Raw genomic sequence first — 26181 nt, 5'->3', positions numbered from 1 at the left:
TCATGAAAAGCAGAGTCAATCGATGCAGCAAACTTCACCACTGTCAAAACTGCCACAGCCACCCCAACCTTCAGCTACCACCACCCTGATCCGTCAGCAGCCATCAACATCGAGGCAAGACTCTGCATACCAGGAAAAGATTTATGACCCACTGAGAGCTCAGATGGTTAGATTTTTTAGCAGTAAAGTTCTTTTTTAATTAAGGTATATACATTTTTTTTAGACACAATGCTACTGCACACAGACTGCAATATAAATAACTTTTATATGCACTGGGAAACCAAAAAATTCATGACTCACTTTATTGGGATATTCACTTTATTGTGGTGGTCTGGAACCAAACCCACAGTATCTCTTGAGGTATGCCTGTATTTCCAATTCCCAATTCAATTATTTTATGTAAAGAAATCCTCTATGTATATAAAGGAATGCAAATGTGTTATCTTTCCTTCAACATAACCAGTATTAAGTACAACCTGCTCAAAATAGCAGTGCAAGTCAGTATTGTGTAAATTACAAACTCAGACCCACCAAGATACACATTTGATTTTAGTAGCGCTTTCATATTGCCTTAAGTCTGTCTTCGTATCTATATTCTTGTCTACTTAGTACTAATTTAAAATTACTGTTTATAGACTTTCACATCAAAACCACATAGGATACATCAAATCATGCAAATGGGCCAGACTAATGAATTTTACTTTCCCCATCTCACTGATCTTTTTTACATCTAGTTCCACATCTATAAATGAGTCGAAAAGATATCCCTTTCAAATGAACAGTCAGCACTCTGTTCAATACATTCTGGGAAACTAAGAAAAATACTCTGATGCTTTAAATTTCTGAGCAATTCTAGAAATAAAGACCTCTTTGGCTGTTACAGCTTACTTTCACTTAGTTTCTCCCCTTGCTAATCCTTCGTTTTACCTTTTTTTTTTTTTTTTTAGATCACTGGAGATTTGGCCTAAGCCTAGTTTTGTCTCTGCAAAAGGAAAAAAAACGCATTTGGTTATCTCCATACAAAGAGTAAATGCCTCCTTTGACCACTTTAAAGGAAAATAGCTGCAACTATCCAATTCAACTCTATCTCCTCCATCTGCAGTAAATACTGGATAAATTTACCTGCTTAAGGAATTTCTATTTGGCGTAATGCAGAGAAGCTGAATCACTATATTGTACACCTGAACTAATGTAACATTGTGTCTTTACTCAAAATTTAAAAAATTTCCAACTGAAAAATACACAAATATGCAGCTACTGGATTTAGTGTTTAGTATGTATTTTAAGATTAAGGAATTCTTTAAAATTTCTCCTTACTGAAATATCAGATGAAACATGCCAGTTTAAAATGGAGGGATCTTTGGCATAATTAGAGATCATGCACATTTGTGATTATGCTTCAACCTTTCCCTTAGTGGTATGGACTACATAAAATTTAATGTTATTTTTGTACTCATCATGACTTTATTCCCAACCCCCCCAAAACCAGGGCTTCTGAAACAAATCAAATTTGGTTTATGCCAACAGAGTGCGTTTGCCAACGCACTTGACTTATTAGCAATATCCACTGTCAAACCCACTGTTAAGATAAAACTCACCTGGATCATTACATGAAGCCTTGGAATTAAATTATTTTAAGTGACTTTTTGCTCTGCCTCGCTTAAATCTTTCTGAACCTTAGATTTTAAACTTTCAAAAATATCTGAACAAGTTCATTAATCTAAAACAGTACTCAAAAATTTAAGATACTTCCTTAAAACCCCTCAGTCACACCGTGAACATCTTTCAACCTGTTATAATCAAAGAATTTTAAAAGTAGTATAGTTGTTTCTGTTTGCAGGAAAGAATATGTTCTACTCAAGTGAAAGTTTTTTTAATTGTGTGTTTATTATAATCAAAAAGCATTGACTTGAGTTCCCCAGATGAAATTCTACTTGCTTTTGCAGAAATCAGTATATAAATCATAAAAGTCCGTAACTTTAAAACTGACAGATTATGGACTTTAATCTCCATTAATCTTTTCATCATTAATTCCATAGGTAACTAAGACATTTCAAATTGGATTACTTAGAATTATACAAAGTTGCTCTAAAATTTTCAAGTTTCCCAAAGTGTCAAATTGATATTCTATCAAATTCAAAAGGTAGTTAGACACAAAAAAATATGAAAGCAACTTGAAAAATCTTGGGATAAACTTGCCTCCACAGGCAATCAGATCTATGTTCACTAACAATAAAAAGCTAAAAATGGAAAGTCAGTCAAATCTGAGGGACAGATGGACCATGTAGAAAAACAGTGATCTGTTACTAGCCCCAAAAGCAAGGATACCTGAGGCAGACCAGACTAAAGAGAGACTGGTTGTAACTACCCAAATATAAAAAAAGAGCCATGTGATGAAGTATTAAGGCTAAACATGAGGAAAATTAAACCCACACATATGAGAAATTGGCGGGAGGAGGGTCTCAAATCTAGAAGCATATCAGACCTCTACACTATAAAACCTCATTTTCAGAATACATGGATTAATCACTTACTTGAATTTTATCTATGGTCAGGTAATATATTCTCTGATAGGACAAATAAGAAAATAAAGGTTTGATATTTTTCATCTCCTCTATACACTATTACAAAGAATAACTTTCTCCCATCTTGATATTTTTCAAAGCTTTTTGAGAAACACACACAAATAATTTGGATTTAGTCGATTTTATTTACAGCTTTTTTTTTTTTTTTACATTTCAGAGCATTACACAATTACATTTTCTCATTTTCTGACCTGCAAACAGATACCTTAAACGGAAATATTTCTTAAAAATTATCAAATTAGGTACATCCAAAATGCAACAATTACACATATGACAATTAATTCACAAAGTGTAATTTACCAGGACGTATCCTAAGAATTTAGGAACAGCCAGTCAGGAGAAATCTGACCAAATTTAGCAATCAACTATTTACATATCCAAAGACAAACCTACCTAAACTCCCAAACCAGAATTTTGAAAGTTTTTGTTAAATCCCCGTTAAACAAGAGTGACGATTCAAACCTTGTCAGCCTTAAAAGTCTTAACCCCAAATACCGGGCTATTTCCCCAGTCCGCAACTGAATAGCAAGCATCTCAGTTTGTCAAACACCTAAGTATCGAACTCTTGCGCCATTGTGCACATAGAAGGGCTAAGTATTCATTAATTAAAAAACAAGTAGTCATTAAATACCCACACTATTCCCCCATCCCCACCCCCCACCCAGCTCACCCAGCCCTTACTGCAATCCCAAATATGCAACCTATGTCACATAGTGACAAGCTATGTTATATATATGTATGTATGCATATACACACATATACGTACATGTGCATATATATATAAATATACACACATACACACAGTACTAGGTACAAATGGCAATTAACAGTCCCTGCAAAAATTCATTTTCAGTTGAGGCTATGGCTCCTATGCCTTGGGATGGTTTGACTTCAAAACTGAAAAATACTGCTAAAATCTCACTTCCTTAAGACAAAATTTGATTGCTTGTTCAGTTTAAGCTTCTCAGTCTAAAAATGGCTATAAGGTAAGTATAAAAAAGCAGCCAACTGAGTACAATTCCTCTCTCCGATTTTGCCAAGCTATTTCGTAGCAGTTACTCCTAACTAGACTAGGAAATCTGCGGTGCCTTCCAACGGTTCTTGCCTACCTTACTGTCCATGTTCACGTTTCAAACTGTGTCAACAGAGCCCGCACTTCAGGGGTCAGCTGCTTGGCAGCCTTAGCCGCCTCTGTGATGGCCTTGCGGTATAGGCCCTTTCTCTTCTTATTAAAGCGTGACTGGAAGTTTTCTAAAAAGGGGGAGAGTTGCGAAAGAGCAAGAAAAGAGGTTGTTGGAGACCCAAACCACGAAATGCGGGCCTCCTGTCGGACTAAAAGGCCGTTATCTTTCCGGCTCACAGTTATAGTGAGAATACGGGCTGGCCACCAAGGGAAGCCATAGATCTTGGCCCAAACAATGTCCCCTACACATATGGTCCTGCCATCTGGTGTGACGCATTTAGAGACGTTTTTGGAAAAGACTTTCATTTTCAAGGAATTACTGAGCTTTTTCTCTTCCTTTGAAGAGGAGGAAGTGGAGGAGGTGGAAGGTGCATGCATACTGCCTGGAGGAAAATCAAAGCTTTCGGAAGAACTACACTCAGAGTTGGAGGATTTCAAATCATCTGTGCTATCAATGCTACACACTGAAGCACTGGAAGAGTCAGATTTCTTTTGATTTAGGGTCATGTAAACAGAGATATTGCTTTTGCTGCCCTTTTTGCCCAGTGTCTGTGGTTCATCCTGCTCACCAGGCACAAGCACTTCACTGGTGTCCTGAACCTCACTGCTGGCCTCTTCAGGGCCTTTTGAGGGACTCTGATTTTCTGAAGGGGCCTCACCTGCTGAGCGGGTAGAGGTGCAGCGAGACTGGGGCTTGGGTGCCATCTTGCCACTCCGCATTTTCTCAAGTCCTGTCTTCAAAGAAGAGTCATTTTCTTCATTCCTGTACCTTTGTGGTTTTAAACGAACCCGGGGTGGAAGGGAACCTGAGCTAGGACTCTGATAGCGACGTGTGAAATGGACCTTTGAATGTGCATTTTTGGATGTAGAGGTTTCACTTTGCTTCTTTTGTGCCTTTTCTTTGGCAATTTTCAACACTTCCCGAGCTTTTGCATGATCCATGTTCTTACTCTGGAGCACTTTTTTAGTACTTAACTGAGCTTTTGATGTATTTGCCTGAGCAGAAACTTTGACTACTCTGCCTCTGCTGTGAGCAATACTGGAAACCTTCACCACAGCATTTCTTTTCTGGCTTTCGTTTTGGTTTTTCCCATCCACTTTATGGTCAGTTTTCAGTTTTTTGTTCACAGTAGTTACACTTTCATTTTTCCGTTTTTTATCTTCATATTTAGAAGAGTCACTTGCACTACTACCTTTTCTAATTTCCTTTTTCTCCGCAACAACACTGTTTTTACATTTGTCACACAGGACTTGCCTGGGTCGCAGTTTAATAGCATTCATTATTGAAGTAGGTTCTTCCCTGTACATTTTTCGTTTGGGTCGCTTAATTTTCCGAGGTGGTGGCTGAGGTATTGACTGGTTATAGGTGTCCCTGATAAACAAAGGGGGAGGGTAAGGTGCTCCTTCATGGAAGAGAGGCGGTGGTTTGGAAGTCCACAGGCTTTCAGCCAAGCCCGGCTCGGGAGGCGAGATGGGAGAAGGGTCAGTGGGAACAGCACCATTCACTTCACGCTTGACTTCTGTCCCTTCTCGGAATGTATTACTTTGGAGCTGCATGGCTTCAGGTTTCTCCTTATATTCCCTTTTGGGAAACACCGTCACAGGGATCCCATGGGGCCCAAACCTTGGAAAGAAATCAAAGGAAAAAGACATTAACCCAATGTCTATGATTCAGTTTCTTACACTGAAACACCACCTAGTGTTTGTACGTATGACCTTTCCTGAACTCTATTTCATATTAAAAAATAAAAACAAAAACCTACTAACCACCTCCCCGCCAAAATCCCAAAGCCCTTCATTTTTTATTGGTCCTACATTTTAGGTATGAACAGATTATACATTTAGGCATAAACTCAAATGATTGTTCTAAGCATCAGAATAGCTGACATTTTTTTTTTAAGCTGACATTATTTAAAACAGACCTTTCAGTCTTAGATCAGAAAGGTGGATAGCTTAACATTATATGTCATTTGAGGTTACATTCGCTGGACTACGGACAAGTCCAGTAAATGCAACTATAAATATACAACATACACATCTCCCTCTGGTTATAAGAGCTTTCAAAAGCTTCACAAAACAAATTCAGCCTTAACTACCCAAAAACACTGAATCAGTACAATTCCACGTCAACTTCACTTCATCACTAAAGATTCAAAGACCAGCTGCTCCTTTACTCTTGCACCCTAACTCTTGAAGCCATTCATCTACCTCCTGCCCCCAAAACCCAAAAAATATATGAGTAATTCAGATGCCCAAATTACAACACAAGCAGATAGGTACACAGCTGTGGCTAACTTTTTAAAAAATACATCACACATTAAGAAATATTATGTATGTATACGTACATGCATATATAAATATATAAATACACACACTTAAGCCAAAGTTTCACTAAATGTTTAACCTTATATTATGTGATACATAATGGTATTTCCCCCTACTCTGGTCTATTTCACTTGTTTTAATGCTGGTCAGACTCATTACATGGATTTTAAAACTGGTCCAGACCCAGTTTGAAAAGCACTGGTAGAGAACACAAATCTTTACAATTCTCAGTTTCTAATAAAACAAGGGTCAACATAACCCTGTTTTTTATGTAGACTTAGAAATCACTGTGATTTAATCCTCCTAGGCTAAACATCTTAAAGCTAAACCTGCTACACTCCGATTCCTTCACATAAAAATAAAATCACACTACCAAATAATTTCATCATGTGCATGTTAACATGTTAATTGTAAAGCACTATTTGATGCTGTCTGAACAGCAGTGAACACAATTCTAAAGTCAATCCTTTCAGGCAGCAAGCATCCGCTTCAGATAGAACTCCTAAGATGCAAATGTCTTGCATGTCTGTTTTTCTAGAGAATGAGTCTTCGTTCTCATTCTCTAACATGTCCTTATGTCCCCAATATCTTTGTTGTGAAGAAATCTTGACATCATTTTCTTAGGGCTATAAACACACCTAAACTCATTCGGGGATGTAGTTAAGTGCCACCACCACCAGTTCTGTTTCTGATACCTAAATTATTTTCTCCCTGAAGTCTTCTGTTAGTATGGTGACCACAAACCAACAGCTTGTAAAACCACAAAGGAAGAGGAAAGCTTTTACCCAGGGTGCGACAGACTTGAATCTGGGCTAGTCCACAAAGATACCCTCTTCTCTACATCAGATTTACAAAGTGGCTTTCTATTCTAGCACAGCATCTGGTACTTAAATGTTTGCGTCCTATTTACTTGGCAAGGCAAGTTGAGCATTTAGCCTTTTCTTATATGAACGAGAGGTGATTTTTGGATTTTCACCTACAGCAACATAAAACAATGTAACTTATCTGAGGTGAGACCACTACTGATACATAGCAACCAAATTTCTAACCTTAAGAAGCTATCCTTTTGCCCCACTGCACTTTCACATGGTGTTTTCACAGCTGAGTAAAAAATGCCCATGCTCTTATTAGGCATAACTAAAACTATAATCATCCTAATGTCTGAGGTAGTTTCACAGATGTTCTTACCAACTTTCTATCCATGGTGTTACTAAACATCTCTAGATGCAGTTTTTGTTATGTGTAAAATAGGCTAACACTATTTCCTACCTTAAAGGATTCAGGTAAGGATTAAGAGGAAAATGTCAGCTATTTTCTTGACGAAACTTTACTTCATTTAATTAATCTGAATTTTTAGTAATTTTTTTAAGATTTTACTTATTTATGAGAGAGTGAGCACCCGCGTGCACAAGTAGGCTGAGAGGGAGGGAGAGAAAGCAGGCTCCCCGCTGAGCAGAGGTGGGGCAGGGGGGAGCCTCTAGATACCAGGACCCTGGGATCATGGACCTGAGCTGAAGGCAGACCCTTAACCAACTGAGCCACCCATGCGCCCCATCTGATCTTATTTTCAACTAATTTACTAGACTTTAGGATCATTTCTGTATCTTAATTTATACTCAAATTTATACTTAATGCTTAATTTATACTCACTTAAAGTGAAGATGATCTAGCCAATTATTTTAGAACTTTATACCAAATAAGCTGTAGAATCTATTATGTTTTCCCTCAGGGAGTTTAATAAAAACTTTAATTTCACTTCTGGGGGGTTTTATCCTTGCCTTTCCCTCTAAAGCATATAAAATACAAACATTAAATGGTTTTAAGTAACATAGGAAGGCACTTCACTGTGTAGTAATAAGGCACCAAAGCGGGGGAAAAAAGAAGCCAAGCTGGTAATTGTGGGTGGTACATAATTTGGCAAAAGTAGAAAAATATTTTTTTTAAAGATTTTATTTATTTATTTGACAGAGAGAGAGACACAGCCAGAGCAGGAACGCAAGCAGGGGGAGTGGGAGAGGGAGAAGCAGGCTTCTTGCTGAGCAGGGAGCCCGATGCGGGGGCTCGATCCCAGGACTCTGGGACCATGACCTGAGCAGAAGGCAGTCGCTTAACCAACTGAGCCACCCAGGCGCCCCAAAGTAGAAAAATATTTTTAAGTAATAATAAAACTTCCTCAAAGGATCACAAAGATTAAATCACCTTAGGAAGAAAAGAGATATCAATGTACTACTCCATTTCAGTAATCCTGCTCTCTCCCTAACATGGACAATACTTAGTATTATGACGGTGTTTCCAAACTAATGGTGAAGACGTTGGTTGTGAAATCAATTTCCAGGATCACAACTATGATTTAGATATTTAAAAACAAAGTCTAAATATATGTAACTGCAATGAAACTGTTTCATATGTGTATGTATATACACATCCACATGTAAAATACATTTGTAACTATGCTCAAAATTTTGAAAACCATCAATTTATGAAACTGTAACCTTGCTAAGAATATAAAGTAGCAACAAAACTACATCCTCTTCAGGCACCTGGCTGATTCAGTCAGTAGAGCATGTGACTCGATCTCAAAAGAGTGGTGAGTTCAAGCCCCACACTGGGTATGGAGCCTATTTAAAAAAAAAACAATGTTCTTAAAAATCCCAGAATCTAATTTCTCAAGTGTGTTCTCTAGAAATCTGCAACACTCTGTGGTGTTTGAAAATGAAGATTCCTAAGCCCTACCCCAAGACTGAATCATAAGACCCTCCCCTGGGTGGGGGGGAACGCAGGACTTTAATTTTTAGCGAACATTTTTGCTTTAGCTTTTTCTAAGGTGAAGGTATTTATGTCTCATGTGAATGCTCACCTCAGCAGAGGAGGATTTGAATCGTTCGAGAAGTGAAAGGCTGACTAGTATCCTTGCTTGAGCTTTTTCGAGAAGAACTTTTCACCAATTCTTTAAGACTTAAGCAATAAGACGCAAAGCATCTGTCCTCTTTTCTCCACTCCTTCTTCATGCAACAAGAAAGTTATTTATTGGGGCACCGGGGTGGCTCAGTTGCTAAGCGTCTGCCTCCGGATCAAGCCCCGCATCAGGCTCCCTGCTCAGCGGGGAGCCTGCTTCTCCCTCTCCCACTCCCCCTGCTTGTGTTCCCTCTCTTGCTGTCTAACAAATAAAATCTTAAGAAAAAAAAAAGGTATTTATTAGCGTATCAGTGACTCATCCTAACCCTTACCCATTTTCAGTATTCTTTAACCACTACCCAAAAATTCTAAAGGAAAAATATTCAGGTATTATGGCTTAATTAAAAATTTCTGGGGAGGGGCGCCTGGGTGGCTCAGTCGATAAGTGTCTGCCTTCGGCTCAGGTCATGATCCCAGTGTCCTGGGATCGAGTCCCACACCAGGCTCCCTGCTCAGCGGGAAGCCTGCTTCTCCCTCTCCCGCTCCTCCTGCTTGTGTTCCCTCTCTCGCTGTGTCTCTGTCAAATAAATAAAATCTTTAAAAAATAAATAAATAAAATTTTCTGGGGGAGCCTGGCTGACTCAGTCAGTGAAGCATGTGACTCGATCTCAAGGTTGTGAGTTTGAGCCCCATGTTGGGTGCGGAGTTTACTTAAAAATAAAAAATTCTTTGGGGCGCCCAGGTGGCTGTCAGTTAAGCATCAGACTCTTGGGTTTCAGCTCAAGTCGTGATCTCACAGTTGTGCGTTTGAGCCTGTGTTGGGCTCCCCACTCAATGGAGAGTTTGCTTGAGATTCTCTCTCCCTCTGCCTCTGCCCCTCACCGCCCACTCCACTCGCTCGTGGGCTCCCTCTCAAAATTAAAAAAAAAAAAAAAAATCAATGAATAAAAAAGAAAAAAAACCCTTAAAAAATATAAATATAGCTTCTGAGGAAAACCAGTGAAGTGTATCAGAGACCTCTGAACTATCTTTGCAAATTCCTGTGAATCTATAAAGTTTTAAAACTAGCCGCCTTCTTAGTAATTTAGGAGTAATGATAGTCAAAATTTTGAGAATACTGGGGCTTAATAGTTATTTTGTATCAAGGCAAGAGAAAGAGAAAAAGGATCCTCACCTAACGTAAAGGTGAAACAAATGTAATGAAGAGTATTTAATAAGCTAGAATTCAAAAAGTGACTTAGAGAAAGGGTAAGAATATTTTCTGGTATTTAGGTTCCATTCTAGAGGTCTGAATTTTACTGATGATTCTAGATTTGACTAAATGAAGCTTTTATTCACCCACTGATAAAATTATGGTATTTGCTTAAGATTTCTAGCATTACCAATCAATCCTATACCTAAATATGTTATCACTTCTTAAGTGAAAACTATCATCAAAATTCCCTTTCCATAGGAATACTTCAAACAAAATAAAAAATGTTTACCAACTCTTACCTCTTATGCTGAAAGTATTTTTTAAATACTGATGTATTTTAAAAGATAAAAAAATAAATGCTGATACACTGTTTATCAACTAACTTAACAGCAACCTCAATCACCTTATCTCTGACCTAGGATTATGTTCTTTTCCTTCCTGTTTACAATAGTTTAAGAGTGCACAACTGATTCTCATTTTCTTCTTTCAAATTCTGGTTGCCAAGCTCCTACTTTAAGAGGAAATTCTTCTAAAAATATTGTACAGTAAAAATAAAGAAACTAAGTATTCATATTTTAGGCACGCCAACAGAGGTCCTGAAGAATTTGACACTCCAAGAATTCAGGAGGGTTAGTTGAGACAGGCCCCAATGTTCTGGCTGGCTGACTTCCCTCCAATAAACAGAAAACAAAAAGAAACCTTTCCTTTCCAAAATTATGTTCTCTTAAAGAATCTACAGTAAGAAAAATTTATATGCAATTAACCACATGAAAAATAGTAATCCAGACTCATTTCAATTCAAGTAGTTTTCAGAAATTACTTCTTCCTTAAATTAGCAACAGGTTAAATCATAAAGGAGGGAAAACTATAAAGCAAACTTATTTTGGTTCACATTCCATCTCTGGAAATTGGTTATGTCAAAATTTAATCTCAGGATAAATGAAATTCAATAAGCTGTACACAGAAGAAAATTTTAAATGAAAATGTGTATCTAAGCCCCCCAAAAAATTCAAGCCAGTACACAACACTTCTGGGTATATATCCAAAATAATCGAAAACAGGGTCTCCAAGAAATATTTGCATACCCACGTTCCTAGCAGCATTATTCACAATAGCCAAAAAGTGGAAACCCAAGCACCCATCAACAAACAGATAAATAAAATGTGGTATGTACATACAATGGAATACTATTCAGCCTTAAAATGGAAATTCTGTCACGTTACAACATGGATGAACCTTGAGAACATTATGCTAAGTGCAATAAGCCAGAAACAAAAAGAGCCTGTATGATTCCACTTACATATCTAAAGTAGTCAAAAATCAGACAAAGAGGGAAGAACTGGTGGTTGTCAGGGACTGGGGGGAGGGGGAAATGGGGAGTTGTTTAATGGGTCTAGAGTTTTAGTTTTATGAGATTAAAAAGTTCTGGAGATCTGTTTCACAACAATGTGAATGTACTTAACACTAGTTACTGAACTATACACTTAAAAATGGTTAAGATTGGGTGCCTGGGTGGCTCAGTTGGTTAAGCGACTGCCTTCGGCTCAGGTCATGATCCTGGAGTCCCGGGATCGAGTCCTGCATCGGGCTCCCTGATAGGCAGGGAGTCTGCTTCTCCCTCTGACCCTCTTCCCTCTCGTGCTCTCTATCTCTCATTCTCTCTCTCTCAAATAAATAAAAAAATCTTTAAAAAAAAAAAATGGTTAAGATTGGGAGGTGCCTTGGGGCACTTGGGTGGCTCAGTTGGTTAAGTGTCTGTCTTCCACTAGGGTTATGATCCTGGAGTCCTGGATCTAGCCCCCACGCCGTTGGGCTCTGCACGCTGCAGGGAGCCTGCTTCTCCCTCTGCCCCTTCCCACTCATGCTCTCTTTCTCTCAAATAAGTAAAATCTTAAAAAAAAAAAAAAAAAAAAAAAAAAAAAAAGGTTGGGGGTGCCTGGGTGGTCCAGTCCGACTCTTGATTTCAGTCCAGGTCATGATTTCAGCCCCCATGCTGGGCTTCGGGCTTTGTGCTCAGTTAGGAGTTGGTTTGATATTCACTCCCTCCCTCTGCCCCCACCAAAATACATAAGTCTTTTGAAAAAATGGTTAAGATAGCCCGTATGTCTTTTTCCACAATTTTTAAAAATTTTAATTGTATATCTACCTAACACTGAGGGGAAAGTTTGATGAAAAGCAGTTGATTTTCATGGTAGTAAAGGAATATTAGCACAAGGGAAGTAACAGTAACTACACTGAGGAGGAACAGGACAATGCCCTGACCCGAGAATCTAAGTGAACATCAGCAATGAGGGCAGATGTGGAACCCTGAGAACACTGCATCACCTCTATAACCTGAACCTTTTGTGAGCAACCATCAGAGAAACCTAAATTGAGGAATAGTGCCTATTACATATATTCTATGGCAACCGAATGCAATACATGATCATTTACTGGAGGAAAAACTTCAAAAGGACATTATTGAAAAAAATGGACAAAATAATGAAATATGGGCTACAAATTAAAGTACTCTGTTTCTTGGATTTGAAAACTATATTGATCTTAAATGAGCAAGTATGGAGGGGTAAAGGAGAATGATGAATGCAACCTACTCTCAAAACAGTTCAAGAAATGATACTTTTAAAGACCAATAAAGCAAACATGGCAAAATGCTAAAAAGTAGTGATTCTACACTTGATCTTAGCCAAAAGGCCAAGAAGCAATTCTAGATAAAGCTTATTAAGAGTTCTCGGGCGCCTGGGTGTCTCAGTTGGTTAAGCGACTGCCTTCGGCTCAGGTCATGATCCTGGAGTCCCGGGATGGAGTCCTGCATCGGGCTCCCTGATAGGCAGGGAGTCTGCTTCTCCCTCTGACCCTCTCCCCGCCTCATGTGCTCTCTCTCTCTCACTCTCTCTCTCAAATAAATAAATAAAATCTTTAAAAAGAGTTCTCTGCCATCAAAAACTAATGATGTAATATATGGTGATTAACATAACAATAAAAAAATTAAAAAAAAAAAAAGAGTTCTCTGCTATGTGAAATTTCAAAATAAAGAGGTTTCAGTAAGTATAATCTTAAATTTCGTTCACCTCAGCTCCACAAAAACATTTAAGCAAAGAAAAGTTAATAAAAAAGAAAATTTGGGGGCACGTGGCTGGCTCAGTCAGTCGAGCATGGGCCTCTATCTCAGGGTCATGAGTTCAAGTCCCACACTGGGTGTGGAGCCTACTGAAAATAAGAAATTAAAAAATTGTTCTACTTAAAGCAGATATGCCAAACACACCTCAGGTACCACTCAGCACAAAATATATATTCAGATACAACTATGTTAATTATTCAGGGGGTATAAAACCAAGTCCCAGCCCTAGAACCCAACATCAGTAGGCAAGACCAGAATGTAATACTCATTGCCAAAAGAGACTACAGACTTGAGAGGGAAAGAAATCACTGTGGATTAGTAATCAGGCAATGAGCTTTGCAAGAAAAGGTCCATACCTAGAAGGGCACAGATAGATTGAAAAGCAAAATAGGGAGTCGTAAAGAGTTGTTACACATTTTTGAATGCTAGTAACCAATTCGTGGTTTTAAAAAAGTGGTTTTAGGGGCGCCTGGGTGGCTCAGTTGGTTAAGCGACTGCCTTCGGCTCAGGTCATGATCCTGGAGTCCGGGGATCAAGTCCAGCATCAGGCTCCCTGCTCAGCAGGGAGTCTGCTTCTTCCTCTGACCCTCCCCCCTCATGCTCTACCTCACTCTCTCTCCCAAATAAAAAAAATCTTTAAAAATAAAAATAAAAAAGTGGTTTTAGTGTGGTAAAAACCACAGATGCAGATGACCAGATGCAGCATTAGGAATCACCAGTCAGCAACCTGATTACCCCTTCCATGAGACAGGTAAGAATTCAGAGGCTTAAGCAATAAAATAAAGATCATCCATCTGGCTGGGAAAGAGAAGTCATGTTGGAGAGAGTGTATGAGGGAAGGCACTGCTAATGAGGGTTTATGAAGAGTGTGGTGAATGGAAAACACTAGTCTCTTAAAATTAAGAGACCAATGAAGCCTTCTGATTATACAGTAATGGGACTGGAAGTGATTCAATCACTTTGAAACAAGCTCAGCTATGCTAGTCTGGTCCTATCATTTAGTAAGTGCAACGAAAAGCACAAAATTATCTTTCTTTTGCTAACTTTGAAATGTCATTCTCAAAGGTGAGCCCTTTACAGTGTTTTAAAAGCATATAGGAAGCAGACACTCTAAAGACTAAATTTCTCCAAGACTGTAACCTTTTCATGACACAGCTCATAATTTGCTCACACAAGCCATTTGCCCTAAGGGGTTATTGGGTAGAAAAGATTAAGAAACATTCTATACCATACACTATCCAAGCATCTCCTAGTTAGCTCATTCCCTAGTAAAATGTAAGTATCATCCTTCTTTATAAAAGAGTAAAGTTACACTTTGAAGCTTCTACAAATCATTTCAAGGTGTTTTGAAGATACAGATTATACTGCAATACAACAGGATTTAGGTTAGTGGCCAGTCAAGCAAACCCATATTAATTAATCCTGCCACTTAGGAGCTACTTCTTGAACGTCCTAACAGTTACCACATACAGCACTTACTGTGTGCCAGGAACTATTTAAGTATGTACTTATTCACATTAATTCATTTAATGACCACAACGCTTTCAGTAAGTTATTTGTTCTACCCCCATTTTACAGAGAGGGTAAGTGACCTTCCCAACACCGCACAGCTAGTAAGCAGTAGAGCCAGGCTGTGAATCCAAGCAGGCAACCGGGAAGCCTGGTTCTTTGCTGCTCCTGCCTCCCTCGTTTCATCCAGTGACTTGTGACTTAAACCCTCTCCTCCACCTCCACTTCCCCACCAAGGGAGTGCACGTGCGGACAGGTCCACATGCTCTTTTCTCCCGTGCATATAGACAGGCTTCAGAATTTGGAACTTTTCTGGCTTTTTGAGATAATAAGCAGCCTATTATCAAGCACATTAATGCTTCAACAATCAAATGAAAAAACTTTCACACTAAATGGAATATACTGATATAATAATAATCTCACATAATTTCAGTCATATTAGGTTTTCCCACCAGAAAGTAATAAAAAGTTGCTTTCAGAGCTTTTTGGACACTGGAATTGTAGTTAAGTAACTTCAAAAAATTGTCAGCTAGATTAAAAATATGCATAAAAAGGGGCACCTGGGTAGCTCGGGGTCTATTGAGCACCAAGTCATGGTTTCAACTTAGGTCATGTTCTCAGGGACGGAAGATCAAGCCACACCTGAGGGTGGAGTCGGCTTGAGAATCTCTGCCTCTCCCCCCCTTTGCCCCTCCCCCACTCGCAGGCACTTGCAAGCTCTTAAAATTTTTAAAAAAAGATTAAAAAAAAAACATGCATAACTGCTCATCTCAGGGCCTAGTACACAGTAAGTAGGCCCAATATATGGTAATTATTAAAGGTAAAATGTATTCAATTTTATTAACAAGTGAATATGGATGATGTTTTTAATTAAAACCTCCAAGTACTACAAGAACAATTTGCAGAGACTGTGGGTACCCAAATGGGCAAGGAGGCAGGAAGGATGACTTTATCAAGATAAAAATAAAATATGCACCAATTATGAACTGGAATACCACGAACTATCTTTTAAAAGTAACTGATAGGGAGGCTGCATAAAGGTTTTACAGTAACATCTCTCTAACCATAAATACTCACTCCACCTTTTAAAAGTCTATCCAATCCTCTTTTATAACATGGATAGCTTTTCGAGAGGGCAGGGGGTAAAACACTAAATAACAGTAATAATTTAGAGTTTAAGCTCCCAATCATGTACGTTCAAACCATCCTCTAAAAACTTACCTGGCTAACTAGGTTTGGAAATAAAAAATGGAGACAACTATAGATAGAGAAAACTTATGCTTCAGTCTTTTGAAAAGTACAAATAGTAATAACATCTGTATGGTATTCAAATTATTACTCCTTAATAGTAAATTCTTTTTAAAAATAACCATCAAGAAAACAAGTAATCAGTTTGCAAATTATTTTTTTAAAGATTTTATTTACTTAATTTGACAAAGATACAGCAAGAGAGGAAACACAAGCAGGGGGAGTGGGAGAGGGAGAAGCAAGCTCTCTGCAGAGCGGGGAGCCCGATGCGGGGCTTGATCCCAGGACCCTGGGATCATGACCTGAGCCAAAGGCAGACGCTTAACGACTCAGCCACCCGGGCACCCCCAGTTTGCAAATTCTTGAACAGAATTCCCTTGGTCCTGGCTCCATTTTCTTTGTTTCCATTATGAATTCTAAGTACTTTTAATATTTCTTTTGTATTATGTGTAATGGGGCCCACCACACAGAGGTCTAAATGATTTCTCAACAGACTAACTTTAAAAGACAAAACAGAACAATTTATTCAATTTACTTCTCTATTCCTATTTTACCAAAAACAGGCTGTTCAACAACTTACAGTTTTAGTCTTTAAACTATTTTCCAATTCAACCATGCAGCACTTAACATATGCTGATCTTGTGCTCAGTAAGCTTCAAATCTGACATTTTGTGATTCCTCTCTCAGCAAGGGGATTCCACTGTTGCCAGGGCCAGGCCAACCAAGGCAAAACATCCCAGGACCATATATGAAGAAACCCCATTTCCAAAAATGCCCCGAGCAATTCCTATTTTAAAAGCAAGCAGCTATTGCCTGGTTGAGAGGGGAAGAAAGAGATCTTTTCTACCCTACCAAGGTAACTCCCCATCAAAATCATAAGCTAAATGGTAATGGTAAAAATACAGAATATATTCAATTTAGAACAGGATTGTTTTCAAATCTTAGACAACCGCATATTGTTCAAAAAGGGCATCTTTTATCTACTAATAGCTTATATTTTAATAAGATAAATATAAAATATTTTAATATAAATATAAAACATATTATAATCTTAGGCAATTTACTTAATGTCTCTGAGCCTCAGTGTCTTTATCTGTGAAATGGGGATTAGTGGAATTTACCTTACTAGACTTCCCAGAGAGTAAACTGAAAACAGTGTATACAGGGCGCCTGGGTGGCTCAGTTGGTTGAGCGACTGCCTTCGGCTCGGGTCATGATCCTGGAGTCCCGGATCTAGTCCCACATCGGGCTCCCTGCTCGGCGGGGAGTCTGCTTCTCCTTCTGACCCTCTTGCCTCTCGTGCTCTCTATCTCTCATTCTCTCTCTCTCTCAAATAAATAAAATCTTTAAAAAAAAAAAAAAAAAAAGAAAACAGTGTATACAAAGTGCTTGTCCCAGTGACTAGTTTAAGAGTGAGAAATATAGTAGCTATTGTTAATTACAGTGAAGACTGGCAACCTTCCTAGATGGTGGGAATATGCAGAAAGTGAAAATCAAGTATTAGAGGTATGAGTTTTAAAAAGCTAAAAACCACTATTCTATTGTAAGGTGTAAGGTGACTGTATAAAAAATTGGTCCAAGGGAAAAAGATGAAAGTTATGAACTACTGAACTCCTAGTAGGCAACCAAATTTAAGAACCTATTTGCATGTCTAATTACCAGTTCTATAATAAGAATCTGGATCTGCCACCCAAGTGGCCCATGCCCACATGTATTGCTTACTTTGTAATTACATCCCAATCAAAATTAACCAGTAACTTTTGAAACAGGTTTAACAAATTTATGGTCCTACTATTTTGGCAAAACTACTCCCTAAAAATTACTTATCTCCAAATATGGTACAAGAATCACCTGCATCAGAATCATCTTGGTTAAAACTGCAAATTGCAGTGGAGCTCATAAATCTTAAGCACATTTGTTCAGAGGACCACTGCCCGAAGTGTTTAGTAAAAACATTCTGTATTAAATCCATCCAAAGTGTAACTTAACCTCCACTTATTTTCTTTCAAGATCTGCCACTAGAGCAAGCTCTGCTCTGCTGGTCATGTGTGCCTGAATTAATCTGGGAATTTAGGGAGAACAGGGCCAATAATATCAAGAAATAAGGATGCACTTCATAGGCACAAGTACTAAGAACATCTTTCGTTTTTTTATCAATGTGTCATTAACTCAGCCGTAACAGAGATGAGCACATACTACACAAACCCTTTAACAGCCCCCTACAGAAAAATGGATCTTAGGAAATTTAAGCCTAGTTTCATCAAGAACTTTGCTTTAGGGGCGCCTGGGTGATTCAGTCGTTCGTCTGCCTTCGGCTCAGGTCATGATCCCAGGATCCTGGGATCGAGCCCCACATCGGGCTCCCTGCTCAGTGGGAAGCCTGCTTCTCCCTCTCCCACTCCCCCTGCTTGTGTTCCCTCTCTGTCTCTCTGTCTCTCTGTCAAATAAATAAATAAAATCTTTAAAAAAAAAAAAAGTACTTTGCTTTAGACAATACACAGTGAAGTATGGTCTTACACATAAAAGGCTGAAAATTAATCTCATTAGAAGCCCCAAGTCCATTAAAACATGCCTGACGTAGTTTGTGTTTACAACATCTAGTTATCTAGTTTATAAAATTTAGTTTTAAAATGTTTTTAACACCATGATGTTTGTTACAGGATTCTTTACATTTAAACTAGGTTTTTAACGTCCAACAATTCATCACCTAAAAAAAAAAAAAAAACCCACACATGGCAGTCCAACATGCTAGAGGAAAGAGCGTGCTCTCAATACAGCATAAATGCTGCTTTAGTAGTAGGTGTCCTAAAACTGTCTGGGTCAAAAGTGGCACTTGCCTCGTGCTATCTTCTGTGGGTACTCTTTATCAACACCTTGGGATATAAGCAGAATAATCACCAAAAAAAAAATGTGTTTTAAATATGTACAACTCAACACAATCATTCAAGCATACTACTTGAGGACCTAAATTCTCGACCTGGATGCTTAGTATAAGCTACTAATACCACTACTCACTGCTTCACCAGAATGGCTGTATATTTTTCCCACCAAAAGTAGAGCTATTGCACCATACGTTTCATGGTCTCTGTAAAGAAAAAAAATCATTGTCTTGGTTTATATTTCCTTAAAAAAAAAAAAAAACAACTTTTCTACAAATGTTTTTTAAGAACTTAGTGAAACCTGCAGTTTTTTAAAGAAATCACCTCAATTCTTTTTAATGCAACCGTACCCCATAGACACACAAAGTATTTGTAAAAGGTCAATTCTGAAATAGACCTACCGACAACCTTTAATAAGCATGTACCACAAAATTAAAATGCACAAGGGTTTTTATGCATAAACATTTACTTCAGGACTCCTTAATTCATATCAGATCCAAAAAAAAAAAGGAATTCAAGAGAGATTTTTCAGGATTTCAAAGTGGCTTTAGAACTACTTTTCAAGATGATGGAGAACAGGAATAAAACAGCTGAAATGATCCCACTGTGTAATTAGAAACCACAGGTCCCAGTACATACTGTTCCTTCAGGTATGGACCGAGAAAGCTGACAGTACCTTTTCAGAAACTAGGGCTGGGGGCGCCTGGGTGGCTCAGTCGTTAAGCGTCTGCCTTCGGCTCAGGTCATGATCCCAGGGTCCTGGGATCGAGCCCCACATCGGGCTCCCTGCTCAGCAGGAAGCCTGCTTCTCCCTCTCCCACTCACCCCTGCTTGTGTTCCTGCTCTGTCAAATAAATAAATACAATCTTTAAAAAAAAAAAAGAAAACAAACAAACTAGGGCTGAAGACTTTTACCTTTTGCAGATAATCTTGACTGGTTTAATTTTTCTATATTTGGAATTATTAAAGTTGGATGTGTGTTTAAGGGATAGGTCTAAAGTGTGCAAGCAGGCAAGAATGTCCGTATCATTTCTACGGACCCAAAATATGGGACTTTCAAAAGAGGCCCTCAGAGGGCTGTGGTTGCCCCTTCGGTTTGCTCCTGAAGGAAAAGAACTATTTTTAAAACTTCCAATGGGATGCAATTGGAAAAAAATCTAAATTGTGGGAAATTCTGCCGAAGTCCATGGTTTAACAAATAAACAAGGAAATATAATGGCAAGAGAACTACAAATGAAAAATTTATGAAACTCATCAACCAATTCCAATGTATAAACTTTACTTGGATCCTAATTTAAACAAAACTTAGATGTTGATTGAGATGTTAATCTTCAGACACTGAAATTTTAACACTGACTGGTGGGCCATAGGATGATAGAAAGGAACTGCCGCTGTTATTTTAGGTGCAGTAACAGTTGTACATTATGGCTTTAAAATCTTTATCTTTTTAGAGATCTATACTGAAATTCTTACAGTAAAGAAATATGTTTACGATTTGCTTCAAAATAATCCAGTGGAGGTGGGCATATGATGAAACGAGTCTTAATAGTTGATAAATGTCAAAGCAAGAATAATACATACATGGAGGTTCATTTCCCATAATAAAAAAAACAAAAAAATTATGGTACAACCACTGGTTTGTTTATTATCCTCTCTAAAATTATCATTAAGACAGTTTAGCAACGTGAATGCTTACTATAGAATGCTAAAAGAAATAAATGCATTTAGGTCAAAATTTCAAAAGCCTAGGTTAAGGAAGAAAAGGGAGTAAGAAAACCAAACTGAATTTGTGGGTTAGTTGATTATTTTTATCTGCTAGTATTAGATTACTGTCATTACATATTGCTAATGAATTCAGGAGTAGGCAGGTAATTCAAACTACCTAAGAGAGCTGGGTATAAAACAACAGTGGAGGAGCCTAGAATAAACTAAAAAATGGGGGCGCCTGTGTGGCTCAGGTCATGATCTCAGGGTCCTGGGATCCAGCCCCACATCAGGCTCCCAGCTCAGTAGGGAGTCTGCTTCTTCCTCTCCCTGTGCTCGCTCTCAAGTAAATAAATAACATCTTAAAAAAAAATTTTTTTAAATAAAAGAATGCCTTAAAGGGTTTTCAGTTTCAAATAAATCCTATAAAACCAGTTTTTAATCAGATATTCAAGTATCTTCATTTTTAGGGTGACCATGTCATTTGTATAGTAGCCAAAGCAAGCTACTTTGAAGACGTGAGTTCAAACTGGGATGGTACAGAAAAGCCAGACCACCTGGTCACCCTATTCACTTTATATATACATAAACTGAGGCATTAAGTTTTTTTGCTTGTTTGGGTTGGTGAACTGCCTAAAGTCAAAATGAATATGCCTCATAAGACCTAGAGAGACTGGAGCCCAAAGAGGCATGGAGATGTGCCCGAAGTCAGTGTTAACTGGAGAGCCTGGCACCAGAAGTCAGACCCCAACTACCCTGACACTCTGTCCAGATCGATCTACTACTTAGAAAGTGGTACTACCACCTTTTTAATCCCCTGTCCTCTTCCTTTTCTCCACGAAAAGATTCTCCTCAAAAATGCGTTCTTCAATCAAATAACTAAGAATAAGGCAAAAAATAATACAATGGCAGGAAGGTGAATGGCAAATGCGGAAAGAATCTGCTTGGCTCCAACACTAATACCCTTTGTATTATCCCATACAGCTACTGAAATCAGGACAGGCACTAAATTGCAGAAATATGCAATTCTTTACTGTTTGAAAGAAAATTTGCCAGCCCAGCCTTCTAAAATAAAAGTAGAAAAAGTAGGGACACCTGGGTGGCTCAGTTGGTTAAGCGACTGCCTTCGTTCGGCTCAGGTCATGATCCTGGAGTCCCGGGATCGAGTCCCGCATCGGGCTCCCTGCTCAGCGGGGAGTCTGCTTCTCCCTCTGACCCTCCCCCCTCTCATGCTCGCTCTCTCTCATTCTCTCTCAAATAAAATCTTTAAAAAAAAAAAAAGTAGAAAAAGTATAAGCCTTAGAATCAGATCAACCTACATTTGACTCCTTACTTTGCCATTTATAAGCTCAATAACTGGCCGAATTAAATGAATCTCAATTTCCTATAGAAATGAAAAATACCACCAGGGTTATAAAGACTAAAGCAAGTGGTACAATGCCTAGTACATAATGGGAAGCTCTTGTTACTTTTACCCAAAGGTTTCATTAAATGGCCAATTTTAAAGAAGCTGTTTACTGGGGCACCTGGGTGGCTCAGTCGTTGAGCGTCTGCCTTAGGCTCAGGTCATGATCCCAGAGTCCTGGGATCGAGCCCCACATCGGGCTCCCTGCTCAGCGGGAAGCCTGCTTCTCCCTTTGCCACTCCCCCTGCTTGTGTTCCCTCTCTCCCTGTCTCTCTGTCAAATAAAATCTTTAAAAAATAAAAAAAAATAAAGCAGCTGATTACTATAATCATGGTCATGGTAGAATCTATAAAGAGGATCTCCTGGATCATCATTTAACCCCCAAACTGTGCATCAAGTATGCAATCAAGGTAAAGGGCACATTACAATATATAGGCAGATCCGTTTTTCCAAACTATAGCATGAAAAAGTGATACCCAACTAGTCAATCGTTAGTCCAGTAATAATTCAAGTGCTAAATTTTAAAAAAACACTGGTATTTCTTCACCAATTCCACAATGGTTACCTCCTAAATATAAGCTTCCAGAGGCAATGACTGTAACTCATGGCATTCAAAAAACTAGAAGGGTGCCTTACACACAGATATGCTCAATAAATATTGTTGAATGAAAAGTTGGTATGGTTTCCTTAACGAACATTTATAAGGAGAGAGACCTTTAACTTCAAAACATTAAAATGCAGGGCACCTGGGTGGCTCGGTTAAAATGTCTGCCTTTGGCTCAGGTCATGATCCCAGGGTTCTGGGACTGAGCCCCGCATCAGGCTCCCTGCTTAGAGGGAAGCCTGCTTCTCCCTCTCTCACTCCCCCCGCTTGTGTTCCCTCTCTCGCTGTGTCTCTCTCTGTCAAATAAATAAATAAAATCTTTAAAAAAAAAATGCAGAAGGTTCATAATAAAAATAGCTCCCTCCAACCAAAGAAATTGTTGTCTATAAGCAGCGTTAGCAAAGAACAAAACTCAAAAAATAAATTGCAATTTTTTATCAAAGAAAATTTTAAAAAAATGAGCACCTCAACAGAGGAAAGAACTATCCATTCCATTTCCAGGAACAACTTACCTTTTTGCACCTTCCTTTTGCAGATTTGAAATCCAGATTCTCACAATCACTGGCCTTCACTTCTGTTTGATTCAATAGCATACACACTGAGTCTCTCCTTCACTATTAAATACATCAGTAGAAAGCACACTGGTCTTACCTGCTAACTATGAAAACAGAAGTGCAAAGGTCCTAATCCAAAATTCTCAAAAAAGAAAAACTAAAAAATTGCTGAGGTTAAACAATGTACAGAAGCAATTATAGGGGCAGCCGGCTGACTCTGTCGGTTAACAAAAGGACTCTTCGGTTTTGGCTCAGGATCTCATGGGTCCCGAGATGGAGTCAGTGTAGGGCTCCACGTTCAGCTGGGAGTCTCCTGAAGATTCTCTCCCTCTGACCCTCTCCCCCCTTCATGCTTGCTCTTAAAAAAAAAAAAAAGTGGAGCGCCTGGATGGCTCAGCCAGTTAAGCATCCACTCTTGGTTTCGGCTCAAGTCCTGACCTCATGGGTCCTGAGATCAAGCCCGGTTAGGGGGATGGAGGGACATCCCCAATAGGGAATAGTCTCCTTGGATATTCTTCTCTCCCTCTGACCCTTCACCCACTCCTGCTCTCCCTCAAATAAAAAAATAAAATCTTAAAAAAAAAAAAATTATAAAGGCTCCCATCTTCCCCCCTGCCCAAACACCCTACTTCAACATGTATTTTTTTATTTTTTCACATTTCTACTGCCCTGTAACTGCCTTCCATATGTATTTAAAAAAATTTTCCCCCCAAAATGGAAAAACGACGCTGGTGTCTTTATGCGAGTACAAGGAGTTAAAAATACAACATACTGGGCGTCTGGGTGGCTCAGTGCTTAAGCATCTGCCTTCAGCTCAGGTCATGATCTCAGGGTGCTGGGATCAATCCCCAGGGCTCCCTGCTCAAGAGGGGAGTCTGCTTGTCCTTCTGCCCCTCTCCCTGCTCATGCTTGTGTTCTCAATCTCCCTCTCTCAAATAAAAAAATATTAAAAATAAAACATATTAAAGTAAGCCATTTCCAAACAGGTGAGATACCCATCAGAGTGTGTGCTGTTGCAGGAAACAGAATGGAGAGCCGTGAATGGGAGTCTCTGCACTTCATATCTGCAAAAGAAGAGAATAAAAAGGTTAACTTAACTCTAGACTTAGAATACCTTCTTTACCTGTTTAAAGCAATGCCCGCAAACATTTTAAATCAAAGATGAAAATGTGTTACGCCAAAGGCTTGTGCGTGAATTCCACCTTCTTGCCTTTAATACATAAACTGTATCTACAGTATTAGAAATCAATATTTGAACATTTCTATATCACATCATCCCGATACTAAAGGGTAAAAGAAAAAAATTCTCTCTCTTCTTTAGGCTTTTAACTATCATTTTAATTAGCCAAATGTGCTTCCCTACCGCACAGTTAGTAAGGGTAATTAGTTCTAACAGGAACAGTCAAGAGGTTCATTTCTAACAAATACTCTTCCCCCTATAAGGAGTGACGGTTAACCTTTTGGGAACCCCAATGCACACACCCCTTTCTCCAACCTCGTTAAAGGTGAATGTAAGAAAAAAAGTGCCTCACGAGCAATGTCCCCCGCCCAGCACCAGGTTCTCTGCAAAACTCCTTCTGCATTTCGCATTAACCCACCAGCCCCCAGAGTGGGTGCGCCAGGGCCAGGTCGCGGAGAGAGCCCGGGGGGTGAGGGGTGAGGTCCACAAGCCCGTCAGGCACCCGCGCCCCCCACCTGGTAACACACCTGCCCTCACAGGCGCCCACCTGGGGCGGGGACCGCCCTTTCCCGGCCCAGCGCGCCTGCCCCACTCGGAGCGCGCGCCCCGCCCCGCACGGGACCCCAGGGCGTGCAGGCGGCGGGAGCCCGGGGTGCAGGGGCCGTCCTGGCTCGCTCCCTCCCTGGGGACCAAGCGGGCCCGGGGGCGTCCTGGGGGCGGGCGCGGTACCTTTTGGACAGATCCATAAGGACGCCGGAGAAGAGCTTCTCCCCTAGACGGAACGACACGACGAGCGCGTCCTCAATGATGTGGTCCAGCGTGACCCGCACCTCCGAGCCGGGAATCAGCTGCGACACCGCGGAGTCCCCGCCCGCCGGCGGCACGAGCGCCGGGGCTGCGGGCTGGGGCAGCGGCGGTTCCTGGCGCTCCTCGGGAGCTGGGGGCTGCTCGGGCGGTGGTGCAGGGGAAGGTGGAAGGTCGGGTGTTTCCTGAGGCGCGGCTGCCGCCGGCTCCGGTACCCGGACGGGCAGCTTCTCCTCAGCCTCCAGTTCCGGCCCCGCCGCCTCCGGGCTGCGGGCGAGCTCCCCCGGCGGCGGCGGTGGCGGCGGGAGCGGCGGCTCGTCGGCCTGAGGAGAAGACTGCTGCCCGTCGGGCTCGCCGTCCGGCACAGATGCTTCCGTCGCCGTGACCGGGAGGGGGTCAGTGCCGGCCTCGCTGCCGGGGATGGGCTCCATCTCCGGCTCGGCCTCGCCGGCGCCCCCCTCCCCGGGGGACGCTGCAGTCGCTGCCGCCTCTGCAGCCACGGCCGCCATTTTCTTCCTGGCTTCTCCCTCCTCCAGCTCGGGGTGCAGCGGCGGCGGCAGCGCTGCTTGGTTCCCGGGGCCTTCCCCTCCCTCCCTTGAACAGTTTCGTCCCGCCCTTTCCCTGATGCTCGCTATTGGCACCGCGCCATTGGCTCCGTCCTATACCCCTCCCGCACTCGTGACACTCCATAGGCTAGGTGGGGTCGTCTATCACCCAGTCAGTCCCTCCCCCCCATACAGAGTAGGAACTTCTCATTGGCCGGATGAATTGTCAAATGTTAAATCTTAGAGGAGGAGTGAGGGGACGGGGGAAGTCACAAAAGCTGAGCCATATACTTATCGCCTCTTTCTATTGGCTGGAAGAGGAAATAAAGTTTTATGGTTGGCCTTGGCTCTTGCCCATTATTAGTCAGGCTTTCAGAGGTGGGCATAAAGGAGAGAATCACGTGGCGTGCCAGGTCTTTCAAAGGCGACCGAGGGGAGGAGTAACAAG

The 26181-nt window shown here is 40.3% G+C and overlaps 1 protein-coding gene and 1 pseudogene across 13 annotated transcripts in view; both read right to left on the bottom strand.

The window, feature by feature from the left end:
* The window catches only part of PWWP2A (PWWP domain containing 2A), a 36666-nt gene extending 10873 nt beyond the window's left edge, over positions 1-25793 (bottom strand). For 5 of the 13 annotated variants that reach the window (XR_012377350.1, XR_003207055.2, XM_025867108.2 and 2 more), the window contains exons 1-2: positions 25114-25793; positions 3695-5392 (exon numbers count right to left, since the gene is read on the bottom strand). Coding sequence is in view for 10 of the 13 variants with exons in the window: in XM_025867108.2 (XP_025722893.1) it covers positions 3709-5392; positions 25114-25697 (2268 nt within the window). In the remaining 3 variants the exon portion in view is untranslated. Of the gene's footprint in view, positions 1-1639; positions 5393-19073; positions 19144-23162; positions 23773-25113 lie in introns of those variants that run through there. The other 8 variants (XR_012377354.1, XM_025867112.2, XM_025867117.2 and 5 more) reach the window with 5 other exon arrangements.
* LOC112820531 (U2 spliceosomal RNA) lies at positions 12742-12886 on the bottom strand (annotated as a pseudogene).
* Positions 25794-26181: the final 388 nt, after the last annotated feature.

This window comes from Callorhinus ursinus, unplaced genomic scaffold, assembly GCF_003265705.2.
Source record: "Callorhinus ursinus isolate GAN/ISIS: 27379988/994484 unplaced genomic scaffold, GSC_fseal_2.0 scaffold3, whole genome shotgun sequence".
NCBI classification, from domain to species: Eukaryota; Metazoa; Chordata; class Mammalia; order Carnivora; family Otariidae; genus Callorhinus; species Callorhinus ursinus.
The sequence above is the reverse complement of the archived record's forward strand: the minus strand, read 5'-3'. Positions and strand labels throughout refer to the sequence as shown.